Consider the following 16081-nt stretch of genomic DNA (forward strand, 5'->3'; position numbering starts at 1 on the left):
GAAGTGAGCTCAGCACATTTTCACCACCATGCAGCCTGGTAGTGGTATGTTGATTGATGATCTTAAAATACCAACGCATTATTTTTGTTTTTGCTAAGCTATTGCTCATACAAGAGAAGAACAAAAATGTTTAATGCTGCAAGTTTTGTAACCCAGTGATTCATATTGTTTGATAAATCAATTGGTATGCTGTATGTATTCTAGTTTTATATATAGTGCTACACATAATGGATGATGCACAAAGAAAATATGTAATAACAGACTTAGTGTAAGTTAAAGCCAAAATATCTGATGTATAATGAAAATATATGTATACTTAAATGAAAGTGGCCATTTTTTGCCTGCAAAATCCATATGGTTATGTGTGTATACAGACATCAACTCCAGCTTGCAGAGGGTCTGCTGAAGCAGATTAACTGAGAGCTGAGGCTGATCTGGTGCTCACCAGATTGGGGGAGAGGAGGGACTGGAAGTGAAAGAGCAGCCCAGCGCTGGCAATCTGCTCAAGCCAACGGCGGCTGGCTTCGTGGGCCTCCTGAACGTCCTGGGGGTCCGAGCTGTCCTGGTCCGGCTCTCTGCCTACATTGTGGAACTGAGAGCAGACACAAAAAAGCAGGGAGTAGTGAGCTGCGGTAAGGAGTCAAACAAACAAAACAAAGAAGATGTTAAGACATAAGTATTGCTATTATGTGGATATCTATAAGAGTGGTGATTGTTATCAATTTCAAACCTGTCAGAAATATAATTTACCTGGTTGAGGACAGCCAGTAGGTGCTCTGAGAAGGCACACACAGCTGCAACAAGAGACTGACAGAAGACCATATCTCGACGCAACTGGATCTCTGAGTCTAGAGAGCAAAGAGGACAAACAGTATAAGAAAGTGAAAGGATGAGGCAGAAATAGATGAAAGAAGTACAAAACTCAGTGAGAAAAGTGGTGAGGTAAAAGGTTAAAAGAAAAGGGGAGACAGAAATGAGTAGCATGAGTTTGTTATGGTAATTAAACAGGCATTTAGGTCAGACTCTATCCTGTGGCAATTTAAAAGCTTTCACTAAGGTGATAAAAAGTCTAGGCTTACTTTTTTTCCCCTCTAATCTGCTGGGTGTTAAATTTTCTATCAGAAAAAAAATGAGCCTAAATGACAGGTGTGCCCGAGTAGAAAATAATTGGCTGCCATAATTTCATGAGAAATTGGCCCCCTGAAAAAGTTCAGGAATCCACCGAGTAACCCCCTCATAAATGAATAATGTGTCAAACTCTTTGACACTTTTAACCAATCTCTCCACAAAAAAAAAGCCTTTTCTACTTTTTCTCAGTAATTTGTAGCATGGAAAGGAACAGAAAATAAAAGAACTGTCCTTTCTTGTTTATAAAACTCTATGTTTGAATGTGTGTGTTTCTGATTTCTATTACTTGTTTTTTTCTTTAAATTTTGCCATGTTTACTTTTCATTTTTGAGTTGCTTCTTTCTTTGACTGTTATTTAAACTGAGCTCACTGTTTGGGTCACCAGCTCAGAATGCTATGTATTTAAAGGGTATGGTTTTATTAATTTATTTTTTGTGCAAAAGGCATTCATGTTTAAAAATTCAGTTAGTACTTTGTATTTCTGTATGACTACAGGAGCAGAGTAGGACAAACCTGTATACTGCAGTAAGACCAAGAGCAGTCGTGTCTTCACCTCTGAAAAAAATAAAAATAAAAGCAATCCAGTGAGGCAGTGAACAACCTTATATCAACTCCCAAAGAGCCTTTCTCCCCAACTGCAGTAGTATGACCTATACTATAAACTCAACCCCGTAAAGTCATAAATAGAGCGATGCTTTATAACTCTTCTGCTCTATCCCAGCTCCACAGCTGTTTATCTTCACATGTAAGAAATAAAAACACAGCATCATAAAAAATAGCCACAGGCAAAGATAATAACATAAATCCGTATTTGTTTACAGTCATATCAGAGGTGCAGGGAAACTTAGCAGGACGCTGCACTGAATGAAAAAGCCATCATGGGGAGAGGTATAAAAAAAGCAGTGTATACAGGCCAAGCTGCACATTAATATTAACTCTGCTTATTTATACTCTCTCAGTGGTGACCGCCAGCTCACCTTTCCCAGGAGTGTCATGTGGCTGGCCTTCGGTCTGGGCTGTTTGTATCTCAGTGTGTTTGCCTGGTGTGTGTCTGTATGTACATACATGTCTGCATGTGTCTGTGTGTTGAATCTGTGCGCCAAAAGACTCAAAACCACACACTGGGAATAAATAAGGCTGAACTCCCCATCTAGATTAAAAAAAAAATAAAAAATCAAGGGAATCTCACAGGGTGCAATCAATTCACCTCCAATTTATGTATCCCAGGATGGTGTTAGGTTTCAAAGCAGTCTGGGATTGCCTGTACCTACACAACTGTAACAGGAGCTATTCTAATGTATCTAATAAATACATTGAGGTGCACTGGAGAATTGGTCAATTTAATGTACATTACCTCCCAAGCCTGGCATACTTTTTCAACATAAATACTGCATGTGACTGTGTGCACACAAGCCTTAGGCCCTGAACATTGCAATAACAGTTATATGTGTGAGTGTGTGTGTGTTAATAGTGTTTGTAACAGTCCAGGTACACACTGACCCTCAACATATTTTGCAATGGTTTGTGTGAGGGTCTGAACGCTGCTGGGGAGGTTCCAGGGATCCTGCTTGATATGGAGACGCAACTTTTTGGTGCAGTTCACTCTGGGCTCCATCTCCTGCTGAAACTCTGACACAAACACACACAGACATACACAGAGAATCAGCACAGGCCTAGTGGAGGTATATGTGTCTAAACTGTAAGGCAAATGTTGCATAGGGAGAAGTGTGTTAATATGACAAGATGCCTTTGCCCACCTCTTGCATTATTAAATTGAACTCACAGATGTTTATTGGCCTCATAAAAATCTCTGTTACTTTGCTAAAGCAGTTAGAGCACATCAAACTAAAAAGTACACACAAATTATTTAGGAGATTGAGTCAACAAAACATTTCAGCAGAAAGGATAAGATGACAGATGCCAATAAATTAATACAATCTGCATCTTGCTCTTTTGCTATTCCTTTTCCCCCCACTCTCTCTCCGACCATCTCCATCCATCATTCACTTTTTCATCCTCTATTTCTCCTCACAGCTCAATTACTCTTCGTTTGTCTCTCACGTCAGACAGACCCAGAACCACGCAATATTTCTCCTATTTTATCAGTGTATCGCACAGACCACCAGTGCTCAACAGCCTGCAATATAATCTTCCATGTGTCTGCGGCGGCAAAACATGAGTGTAAAAGCCTGTCAAGATGGTGTAACCCCTCTTTAACCTAGACGGAAAGGCTTGTAAGGAAGTTGACTTTGGATACGAAAGAAGAGATCTGTGATAGAGAGGTGGCGGTATAACAGAGGTTTCAAGGGGGTTTGGAGTGTGTCTTTGTATATGTGTGTGCGTGTGTGTGTGTGTGTGTGTGTGTGTGTGCGTGCGTGTGTGCGTGTGTGTGTGTGTGTGTGTGTGTGTGTGTGTGTGTGTGTGTGTGTCTGAGGGCGATGGAGAGAGTGAGAAATCAGATGCAGGAATGCTCCACTTGTTAGATAATCCCATTTGCTCTGTTATCAACCACACACATTACTGGAGTGGAGATGGATCAGCTCTGATCAAGGCCTTCACGTTGCCCCTTGAGGGCATTTATGCATACAAACAAACATGCACGCAAGCACACAAAACACAAGCGGACCTATTTTCAGTGCAAACACATCTGCACTCACTTGAAGAGAGCCTGAGATGAGAGGGGCATCTGTGTGCTAAATGGGTCGGGGTGTTTGGAAGCTTTACTTATAATAACATGCAGAATAAGTGGCTACTCTGCTCTTTTGCTTTTAGTGATCATCACACTCCATTAAAGTCACTTTCAAGGACATAAATATGCAATTTTTTCATCATATCAGAGCTTATTAAATCATTACATAGTTTATTCAGACCACCACGATGAAAAACATACAGTTATCATATTTGCGAAGCCTGGGAACCACGCTTGCACCACTTACAAAAAGAAGAAAGAAAACGATTGTTGCTTTTGAGCTTGGCTCTCTTCTATCTAATCTTCATAATGGGTTGAGTCATCTGAACAAACTTCCATAGATCATGAAAGGGCACCGTAAGCAAGTTTATATTTGTAGAGGGAAATGATAAGAATAAATTTAGCCCCTTCCAGCAACATTTCTTACATTTTCCTGTGGAAGATAAAATGCAACAATAGACAGTGTGGTTCAACACCAAGGCCAAGATGAGGTTAGGTGGCAAATAAACAAAGTGAAAACAAAACAATCAGATAACCGAAAAGCACAAGAGCTGCTACAGGGGTCACATTTTCCATTGACTGGTAAGTAGCACTACAATAATCGTAAAGTGGAAATGAGTATGCGACTAAGTGGTCCTGTTTCAACACTACGAAGCGCTTCAGAGTGATGGGCAGTGGGATAGCCCTTGAAGGTGAAAAGACAGGAGGAAGGAATGAAGAGAAGAGAAGAGAAAATGGATGGGAATCAGGTTTTTTAGGAGTTGGAATGCCCCTAAAATATGTTCCTCCTTCTCTACAGTCACATCTGTGCACACACACACACACACACACACACATTACACCACAGGAAGTTGAAGCCCCTATGTACAGGCGGCTGTGACATTTTCAGCGTGTGCTCTGTTTTCTCTCAGTTTTCGTGCTGGTTGGACTCTGGAGTTTTGCCAATATTATCTTTCTTCTCTCAAGCCCACTGTGCCGCCCAGCAAGGCCCAGGAAGCAGGGCAACAACAAAAAAAAAACATTCCTCCATACTGCTGCAGAAGAAAGTGAGATATTTTGCAAGGAGAGTGAAGACTGAAACTAACTTTTACATTTCTTGCTCTAAGGGTTTGACTACTAGGTGTGCTGTGAAATGGGATGTCAGATGCTGAGAGGCAGGAGCACAATGCCGTCCCGGTGTTTTACCTTGTAACCCTCTTCCAGGGGTGAAGCACTTTGTCTGCTCGAACGCCCGAGCCACCACTGCTCCTCTCAGCATGCTGGTGATCGAGTCCACCTGAAGAAAGCAGCAAGGGTCAAGTTGGTGCACTTACATGGTAAGGTTTCCCACTAAGCAAAGATCAAAAGTATGTGGAGGGAAGTAAAAACCGCTGCCCAAACATGACCAACACCTGCTTCTCTCACTCACACACTCACACACACACACACACACACACACACACACACACACACACACACACAAACACACACACAGCTCCAATGAATACAGTTTTCTATGCAGTATGTAAACAAAGCTGGGGAAACTGTTCTACAATAAAACAAATGACAGGAAGCAGCCCAAAAGTGCAGAGACAGCAAAGCATAGTTTTTTATGCCTTTCCACTGTCGATGGAGACATCCTCATAAAGCTTCTCTGTATGTGTGTGTGTGTGTGTGTGTGTGTCTGTGTGTGTGCTAAAGATTTTATATGGGTAATCAGAGATGGTCAACCTTTGCTTCAAAGGTGTCAGAAAGGTCATGGGTCAGCTTATGGCTATCATGATTTTCCCTTTCTGACACAATTCCTGTTTTCTGTACACAAAATCTAAATAAATATTTGACATTTCAAAACAACAAACTGCACAAGAAATATGATAACTGTTTTGTCATTGAAAATCACAGTTGAATAATGACGATGCAACTTTTTAACGGGCTGATACATCTTGTACGCGGTCAAAGAACAATCCAATCAAATCACAGCCAATCTATCACACAACACGATTAGACAACACAAGAATTAACCTTTCAAGATAACAAAAAAGTTATATGTTTTCCTTAAGGGATCAATAACATATAGAAGATTCAAAATAATTCTTATCTGCGAGATAAATTGGATATAAGGGACGTTCAGGGCTGAGAACTTAAAAAAATCCAAGATAGAGAGAAAAGTTAGGCTTTCCACATCAATCACATCTGTACAGATGTTTAGCTGACCCACCTGGCTAAACAGATGTTCCAGAAAGCTGTGAAGTTTCTTCTGCTTATCATGGGATAGCCACACACTGGAGGGCATCTCATCTCCTGCAGAGGTGAGGTCACAACTTGTCAGCATTAGTCCACTAATGTACTGCATTAAACTCCCGTATGTTTTTTACTGTGTGTTTTCTCACTGTTCAAAACGCCTCTATGATGGCAAATCCAGTCGCCAAACCTTTTTTTTTTTTTTTTAGCTTTTAGGATAAAGAAAAAGAGGGAATATCTGACATCACACTTAGCAACAATGTGTGTGTATGGCTGTGCGTGTGACAGAGACATCATAAGACACAGAGGGAAAGGATATTTGACAGGATACACAGCTGTGTCAGATGTTGATGACAAATCCAGCTGAGATGTGTGTCAAACGCCTGTCATATCCAATTAAATTCTACTTCAGGCTGTCTTTGTTCGCGCCTTCTAGTAGGTAAAATCATGCAGTTAGATTGTAATAATGACCCATCACTTACGGGACTATTTTGCAACACAGTGGGTGACTGGGGTTATGGATTATGACACATGAACTGGGATCTCTCTCTTATTGTCACATAGTCACATAATGCACCAAGTATGACCATATGGACCCTGTTTAATACTTTATATTATTTCTGCCAAATAACTTTTATTAAGTGTAATGTGTGGTGGAGGATAATGCTGTGTTGTTGTATTTGTGTACCTGAGTCCATCTCGTCGCTATGAACGTAGGAGCTACAATGGCTACTGCAGATACTGGTGAAGGAGGCAATGGAGTTTCTGTTGCTATTACAGTCACTGAGAAGAAACAAGGAGATAAATGTTAAGGAGAAAATGTACTTCATCAGTTTACTGCATATCATTACTCATCTAATTTATTAACTAATTAGTTACCACAATTTTTTAGTTCTGTAAGATCTCTCTGAAAGCATGCACTGCATTTTGGTTTTACCTGTATGAGTCTCTGTTGCTGATTGTATCGTGTCCAGAGTCCTCCTGTTCGTCCCCTGCCACGTTAAAACAAACTTTCTTCCCATTGCGCTCCCCCTTCTCCCCCTCGCTCTCTGCCGATATGTAGCTCTCTGGGGTCCTTTCTTCTGACGCTGGAGGGTGGGTGATGGAGGATAAAAGGCTGATGGAGAGAAATAAGAAAGAGAGGAGGGATTACTTATAACAGCTGTGACATTCGTGCAAAACTAACACTTGAGACAGCAGGAAAAGAACAGCTCCTTTGATCAGACTAATGCTACACAGGAAGCTCTTACGTGTGTTCAAACACTGTAACTTATTGAACCGTCCATACAGTATGTGCATACTGTACATGTGCATGGGCTCCAACAGCTGACTGAGTGAGCCAAACAAAACCCCAACCTGTTTGTGCTCTGCTTCCGCACAACAGCCTCAGATGGTCCAGGATTCGCATCATATTAATAGGTTCAAACGTGTAGCAGTGCACAGCTGTGTCAACACGCCCCACTGCTAAGATCAGCTCTCACTGTTACCGCTGGCCTGTAGTCTATCAGACGGCTATCAGAAGAGCAGGAAGAGGCCGGCCGGGATATTTTCACAGTTGCAGCAACACATGGTGGCATTTAAAGCTGTATTCCAATAAATGCTAGGCTTGGACTTTTTTTGATCTCTCCCCACGCACACACTCTGACACGCGATGTCTGTTTACATTTGAGCCTTATTTTAATTTGTGTCCGCTTACATTTTCCATTGTGTCATAACATCGGCCTTAAGGACATTTTAAAGTGGAGGCAGTGGGGAGGGGCTGCTTGAAGCCACTCAGAGATACGTGAAATAAACAACCTGTGCTGCCCAAATGCATGTCAGATTTTTATGCCTCTTTATGAATTTAAACACCTCCCCCCACCGCACCCTCTCTCGACTGACCCCCTTTCTTCCCATTCACAGGCTGACTAGGCCACAGAGATGCCCTCATTATGGTCCACTCCAGGAGCCACCACAATGCCCCTCCAGAGCAGAGTGGCATTCCATCGCCATGGAGAAGCTCTCCAGGCTCTGTGATTGGCTACTGGTTAATAAAGAATTGAGTGCAGTTTGGGGCCTTTGGGGCGCAAACTATCAGAGGGAGCGAGGGAGACTTACAATGACTGGATCAGAGAAGGGGCTTCAACGGAGAGAGAAAGAGAAAAAACAGAAAGTTAGAGAACGAGAGCAGGCCAAAGCACGACACTGTAAAACGCAAGCAATCAGAAAGATCTCTTAATCTCTCACAGGAAGCTCTTCAACCACTTAGACACATTAAACCATTAGATATCAATCGCCTTCACTGCATCTATGAGTGCATTCACATTACAAAGTTCTACATTAGGCAGTGGCATGATAAGACATTTGCATGCTTTAATCCACCCTGAGGTAAATAAGTCCATATCGCCCAGCTCTAGTTTTAATGGGAATGGTAAACATGGAAAAGGTGTGTTGAATAAAGATACTTAAGTTTATTTCAGCTCTTAGTGTTTGTATGTGGGTGTTTCAATGGGTATGTGGATCTTTCAGATCAATTTGAGAAGTACCTATGATCTCGTTCCACATTTTATTGTGTGTCATGTAATGTGGGGAGCTGGTCTTCGTCTTGACTCCGTCTCGCCCTCCCTCGGTCTTGGTCTTGACTTGGTCTCAGTTTGGGCAGTCTTGACAACAACACTAGATCCAGAATGGGAGGAGGTCCTGATATAAAGCATGTCAAGGGGCACGTCCACACACAGCTGTGACCCCACAACAAAGGTTCACAGGTCGCAGCCTCAAAATGGATTCCTCCAGATTCAGCCAAGAAATTATGTAACATCATTCAATGTCAAGTTGTTCTCTTCTTCCTGAATTACTTGAGGATATTTTCTAGTCTCTGATGCATCGTAAACTTCCTCTTTTGACAGTGAGTTGGGAATGGAGGGGTTGCATTTGGCATAACGCACAAAAGAGCCCTCATAAATATGGCCGCTTCAGTTCTTCATTACATCATTATAAAGTGTTGCTGTCAAGGTTAGTCACACCCAGTACAGAGAGAGAAAGAGAGAGAGTTTGCGTCTATGTGTGCAGACGGGTGTGTAGAAAGCAAGACATGCAGCAAGACTAAGAGACACAGAAACTGTGTAAACAAAGCAAGTAGCACTGACACTAGTTCAGTCAACAAACAGGTTAATATGCAAATTAACCTTATGAAGAGTTCAGGAGGCTTGAACACACCCACAGAGGTCAAAGCAATGCATCCATACTGCAGCTACTAGCAACACAACTCATATTAGTTCCTCCACTGTGAAACAATCCTGCCCACCCACCCACACAGCTGAGTCTTTACAGGCTCCTGTGCATGTGTGTGTAATGTGTCTGCATGTTTAAACCGATAGTGGATAGTAAAGGTCATTATCCCCTCACTAGGCCGTGTCTCTGACCATTTCAATTTGTGTGGATATGACGACGCTAATTTGCACTGACAGGATCATGACAAAATTTGTCCAGACTCAGTCATTAAGAGCCCTGCTGTGGACTTGACTCATTATTACCACAGTTAGGTGACAGCTCCGCTCCATCTAGCGACTTTTAATGTCACTCTCCAAATGCCGCTGCCTCAGCTGAGGAGACTTCTAATGACTAAATCAATCAAATGATCATCTAAAGATTCATAACACACACATCCATTGTAATCAGTGAGCTGCCCACCAATACAGTAAATACCAACTACTGCAGGCTAAATGTGGGATAGTAAAGTTTCTTATTTAGAAAGAGTATGATCATTTTAGAGGTTTTATGTACATGTGAGTGTGTATGTTTGTTGGTGTTTCCTTGTGTACTTTGCATGCATATATCAGTAGTCCATTGTTGGTGAATGGCATTTCCAGAGGGCACCTGGCCTAATAACACACCCTCTACTTCATTGAGATTGTATTTCCTGTTTGGGGGTGGGGAAGGTAGAACTGGAGCAGTGTTTTCCATTTCCTTTCTGTAGCCTCGTATGCCTCCAAACAATGAACCCAGCATGAGTGGTCAGCCAGGAAACTCTGATCTAGCACACACACACACACAAATACCATATCTAGTTTAAAATCCTGCGCCTAAATGAAGCATGAGCATAGCTTTGTGCACAAATTATGCTGACATTAGGTAGAGAAGACCACCAAACTGACTGGATGTTTTTACCTCTTCTGTTTCTCTCTCTCTCTCTCTCTCTCTCTCGCGCTCTCTCTCTCTCTCTCTCTCACACACACACACACACACACAGGTGCTCGAGTAATGACCAAAATGTATGCCCGCCAAGTGCCAGATGCTGCACAATGACTAAGTAGGCTGCTAAAGTTACAGCATGTTATATGAGGCAATCTGGTTTCAAACGACATTTCAAATGGAGGCAAATAGAATCTACGGCATGGTCGCTCTTTCCATCATAAACAAAAAGTAATTTGAAGTGTTTCAAACTCAAGCCCATCTAATGAAACATAAAACATGGGACATTGCTAGGGGTTCTGCATATGAGAAACAAATATTTGTTACATGTGTGCGTTTGTGTGCATTTTTTTTATTTGACCACTTGAATCTCTACATTCACACTGTGGTGAAACATACTTTAAGTATGCATATATGCAGTATGCATATATGGCCACTCACTCATGAATATGGGCACCATGTGTCTCCATCTCCTTGACAACCGTGGTGAGTTTGTAGAGGAGTTTCTGGTAAGCATCCAGGGTGAGCAGGTCTTCCTCTCTGAGCAGGAAGCGAAGGCCGTGACCCTCTGTCCTGCCCAGACTATGACCTGATGGTGCGGCCATAGTGGTGATAGTATGCTGGACATTAACCATGGGATTTAGCTTACCTGGAGCAACACAAAACATGTCAGGGGGAAAAAAGACCACTAGTACAAAGTCATTTGACATTTCACACTGACATTGTTCCACTGTGCAGATGTTTTTCATGCTGCCCATTCTTACTCACCCTGCTCAGCACTGCTGCGTCCTCCCTTCTCCAGCGTGTTCTTCCTGTTGTCCAGCTGCACACCAAAGGCGCTACCCAGAGAGGTGGTGGTCTTTGGGTAGGACACCTCCATCACATTGATATGACAGTTTGTAGGGCAGAAGTCGCTGCTATGCAGGGGAGACACCTTGGCCTTAGCTTGCTTAAAGGTGGGCCACGCTCTGTTCTTCAATACCCGAGCAAACTGTTATACATTAGGAGAAAAAAAAGAGATACGGGTGGTTTAATGTTGCTGGAAAAGTGAAAAGATAATTTGTAAGAAATATGAGTAGAGATATTGCACTATAATGGCACTTACTGCAGGGAATGGTTTATAATCAATAGCAATCAAAGATGGGGAATAGGTACGGGAATTACTTTTTAGAAACAGCAGAATGAATCTTAACATTACATAGCTGTTGGGTACCTCACAGGCACCAGAATGAAATGTGAAACACACTACAGAATATTTGTCAACTAAAGAGTAAAAGTATAAACTCCCATTGCAGAACATTTTCTACATTCCTCCTTTTTTATGTGTCAGCTCAAATATTTAACCCAAATCTAAGATCCAAGACAAACACATGGTATCATCATTGCTCACATATTTGCAGAACTCCAGACCCCATTGTGAGCATTTACCATTTAAATGGATGTGAGCTGAAGCTGGTGTATCACAGCTCATATCATAATGTTGTAAGACTATGTGATGAAATTATGTTTTGCTTTTTTGTGATTTGATTTTTAACTTCAACAAACATCCAGTAGTGAAGTTTGTGTTTAAATTTGTTGTAGAGGAACTGCAGTTTTAATTTAATGACAGTAACATCAAACACACTTTGCACTGAAAATGATGTTACTTCAAATGAAATAAAATTCTTTCAGATGCGCTAATAGATCCTACATACACTGTAAAATGAGCGCAGACATCCTCCTGGGTGACTTATTGCTACAGAACTCCTAACCTGACCTAAGCCTGCTGTGTAAGAAAACTTCCTTAACATGCTAGATAGCATCTCCATATAAAACTGCAGCTTGGATCCAATCGCTGATACATAATATCACAAACACAATTTTTTCTATGCAACATTTGGGTGTACTTTCCTTGAACCCTCCGTCACAGGGCCTGCATCCTGTCTTGGATCTTACACAGCAGATGCTCTAAGCAATCGGATCATTTTTAGCAACTTGGGATGTCAAGGAACATGCGCATAACAATATGTATATGTCAAATAAGGAACTTAAACCAAACATGTCTTTTCAGTTATCTCAGACAGCTGGGGTATGAAGCTGCTGCTCCAAGTGAGATGATACGCTCCAGATGGACCATGAGCTGACCTTCTCTTGAGACCAAAGAGTCTCACCACATCTCTCGTCTGTCTCTAGAGGTTTGTGGACTTTCCAGGCCTCAGGTTAACATTTCTCCTTATATCACTCCCAGTTCTTCCGTCTTTCTTCAATCCCCTCTCTCATTCCTCCACTTTTGCTCCCCCTACTTTTTCTCTATGGGTCTGAGAAGGAATGCTCCAGGGCAGGAGGGGATCTTAAACAGCAAAAGTCCAGGCTGTAGCGGTGTAGAGCTATTTATAAGTGACTGGTAATTAATCCAAGTCCCACTCTAATGTTGAGGCAGATCTTTTCCTTTTTCCCCTCTCACGCACACTTGCATGCATTGGGATGTTTGGCCTATGGACACATGCTTACAGATGTGAATGAAAAGAGATGAAAATACTTTGGCTCTGTCAACAACCAGCTGTAACCTAATTACAAACAAAGTGCCAGAAAATACACTACATATTGCACACATATTCACAAAGTCAATGACGAGTTTGCAAGTCATGGACAGACATCTTGGCTAAATATTTCTTCTTCACTCTCAGGGTCAATGAGAGCTGATTACATTTTAGCTCAGCAGCCTTCACACTCTGACATGTTTACGTCAGAAGAGTGAGAAAATAAGCATTCATCAATGACATACAGTATCTCACAAAAGTGAGTACACCCTTCACATTTTGTAAATATATCTTTTCATGTGACAACACTGAAGAAATGACACTTTGCTACAATGTAAAGTTGTGAGTGTACAGCTTGTATAACAGTGTAAATTTGCTGCCCCCCTAAAATAACACATCACACAGCCATTAATGTCTAAACGGCTGGCAACAAAAGTAAGTAGCCATTTCATGTGACTCGTTCGTGTTACAAGGTCTCAGGTAGGGCTGAACGATTTTGGAAAAAAATCAATTAGATTGCGATTTAGTATGCGATTAATTTTTAAGCTCTTTACGTCCTGTATTATTCAAAACGGACAAGCAGTAAATCAGTGTATAGTATGACCAACACAAGATTAGATTATTAGATAGATTAAACATACACTGTTCTTTCTTGTGGGTCAGGCCTGTGTTATGATGAAATTAGGTGATGCATGAATTATTATTATTATGAGCAATGTTGGAGAAGAAGTATCAAATTATAATAATATGAGAAAGATAATTCGAGAGTCAAGTCATGGCATTAAATAATATGATATAATATCATCAGGTCCAATACTTACCTTACTACACACGTCTTTCTGTTGACAATTTCACCCACCACCACCACCATTTTACCCGCTGTGGCGGGTGCTACTTTCATTCCCTGTGTTACACTAAAGTTTCTGTAGTGTCATTATTCTGTCAAGCTTAAGGCCATTGTACAAAAACAAGTCAAGGTACAGCGTGACGTGCGAAGTTGATGCTTTGTCTGCACACTACTTTACTCTTGGGTGTCATGTGACCAGAGTGTAATCACAGCCTTGGTGATTAGTAAATCTCGATTTATCACATCGCAAAAAGCCCTTCAGCCCTAGTCTCAGGTGTGAATGGGGAGCAGGTGTTGAGTGCACATAATCAGTGTCATATCCAGAGATTGTCTTTGGGAAATAGATGTATGAGTGCTGCCAGTATTGCTGCAGAGGTTGAAGGGTCGTCCCAGAAGGAAGCCTCTTCTAAAGATGATGCACAAGAAAGCCCGCAAACAGTTTGCTGAAGACAAGCAGACTAAGGACATGGATTACTGAAACCATGTCCTGTGGTCTGATGAGACCTTATTTGGTTCAGATGGTGTCAAGCGTTTGTGGCGGCAACCAGGTGAGGAGTACAAAGACAAGTGTTCCTTGCCTACAGTCAAGCATGGTGGTGTGAGTGTCATCACACTGTGTCATCTGTGGGTCATCCTCAAACGGAAGGTGGAGGAGCGCAAGGTCTCAAACATCCACCAGCTCTGCGATGTCTTCATGGAGGAGTGGAAGAGGACTCCAGTGGCAACCTGTGAAGCTCTGGTGAACTCCATGCCCAAGGGTGGCCACAAAAAATATTGACACTTTGGGCCCAATTTGGACATTTTCACTTAGTGGTGTACTCACTTTGTTGCCAGTGGCTGTATGATGTGATATTTTGAGGGGACAGCAAATTTAGTTTGTGAGGCTGTACACTCACTACTTTACATTGTAGCGAAGTGTAATTTCTTCAGTGTTATCACATGAAAAAATATAATTCAGTATATATTAATATTTTCAGTATGTTTTCCTCACTTGCTCGGGTCCTGTGCAGTGCACGGTAAAGAGAAATACCATCCAGAGCAGAGACAGTGATAAAGTGCCTCTTAATTTTTCATCAGAGCTGCACAAGATTGTTACCTTTCGGTAGTTGGTGATACGCCGGTTGATGTGCTCCACCCTCTCACCACACATGGCACTGAAGCGTACCTGCAGCTCCTCCGGAATCACATCACAACTGTAACTCAACCTACCACACATCTGCACCAATGAGTCATCATTACGCGCCAGTGCCTCCAGGATCTGGTCAGAGAAAGGGCAAACAAAGGCAGGGATGATTAACTGATATGCAAATGCCTCTAAAATCCCTTTTGGGACCACCTAATGGGATGTAAATGAATGACCAAGCTCTTTTTCATTGGAAAACAAAAGAAAATTTGGCTGGAGGGCTCTGCATTCCTCTGCAGCATTTAGTGAGCAGTTTAACTCAGATATCTAAAATTTCCATGTGCTATTCATAAATCCATGGAGATAAACCCCAGATTGCAATACATATGCTGTATGAAAGCACTGACTTTCCAGATCAGAGATTAGATATGAAGAGAAAGAGGGACGCACATCTCTTAATGAGATGCCCAGTGGAGGAGAGAGGAGAGCAGTGTTAGCGATATTAAAATTCAACACCACACAGATCTCAGAGGACATCGTGGACTGTCGGGGCAGATGTTTATAATAATAATAAAATTATTTTCACTTTGGAGGAATGGGAAACTACTTATAGTCGGAGGTGATATGGCAAGTTTTATATTTTGTGCATGTCACTGGCTTTCATTTAAGATGGTGGTTTTAACGGCTTTTGAACACAAGGGCTGTAAATCTAGATCAATTTACATGAACTCAACTTGTGATCTCTGGTAATTTACCATGAACAAGAGAGATGTTGTTCATCATGGAATTTGGCAGAAAGTCGCTGCGAACTGCTTTTTATATTCCACGCCAGCATGTGTGCATCTATGTCTGAGTGAATCTTCTTTTCCTCTGAGCATCTTAAATCAATAATGATCATTCAGTGAACATCACCGCTGGGATGTAAAAAGCATGCACTTAACAGACTGGAGAACCAACATGACTAAAATAAAGCTGTCACTTTTAACTAGCATCAAACCCTTCAGTCTATACAGCAGGAGGGCTGTTTGCTGTATCTGGCTTTACTGGAGTATTCAAATGCATAAAATGACATGGGTTTTTTTTTAATTATCAGTCAGAATTGGATTGATTACAAATTCTACTGAGATTTCACTTCCATTCCTTTCCAAGTTCTCCTGCTATCGTGCTAATCTTTAGCTTGGTGAGAGACAGAAGCACTGTTGTGGTTTGTGTAGGTCTTTACTACATGTGAAGAATCCACTTTTTATGCATTTAAGCTTACTATCAATTCAAATAATAAAGGCATTAAAAGTAGGTTTTGACAAACTGCCCTTACACAAAACAGCGCATCAAATTAGGTTAAAGTGCAGATGTATTTTGTGCTTTGATTGTGAATATTACAAAGA

The 16081-nt window shown here is 41.6% G+C and overlaps 1 protein-coding gene across 2 annotated transcripts in view; it reads right to left on the bottom strand.

Annotated features, from left to right (window-relative positions):
- Positions 1 to 16081, bottom strand: part of prex2 (phosphatidylinositol-3,4,5-trisphosphate-dependent Rac exchange factor 2) — an 87497-nt gene that overhangs the window by 22027 nt on the left and 49389 nt on the right. The window contains exons 23-33 of one of the 2 annotated variants that reach the window (XM_046066835.1): positions 14670 to 14831; positions 10976 to 11198; positions 10649 to 10856; positions 6975 to 7154; positions 6726 to 6820; positions 6015 to 6097; positions 5003 to 5093; positions 2629 to 2757; positions 1642 to 1683; positions 751 to 848; positions 446 to 592 (exon numbers count right to left, since the gene is read on the bottom strand). In XM_046066835.1, the coding sequence (XP_045922791.1) occupies positions 446 to 592; positions 751 to 848; positions 1642 to 1683; positions 2629 to 2757; positions 5003 to 5093; positions 6015 to 6097; positions 6726 to 6820; positions 6975 to 7154; positions 10649 to 10856; positions 10976 to 11198; positions 14670 to 14831 (1458 nt within the window). Of the gene's footprint in view, positions 1 to 445; positions 593 to 750; positions 849 to 1641; positions 1684 to 2628; positions 2758 to 5002; positions 5094 to 6014; positions 6098 to 6725; positions 6821 to 6974; positions 7155 to 10648; positions 10857 to 10975; positions 11199 to 14669; positions 14832 to 16081 lie in introns of those variants that run through there. The other variant, XM_046066845.1, reaches the window with a different exon arrangement.

Source organism: Micropterus dolomieu, linkage group LG01 (genome assembly GCF_021292245.1).
Source record: "Micropterus dolomieu isolate WLL.071019.BEF.003 ecotype Adirondacks linkage group LG01, ASM2129224v1, whole genome shotgun sequence".
NCBI classification, from domain to species: domain Eukaryota; kingdom Metazoa; phylum Chordata; class Actinopteri; order Centrarchiformes; family Centrarchidae; genus Micropterus; species Micropterus dolomieu.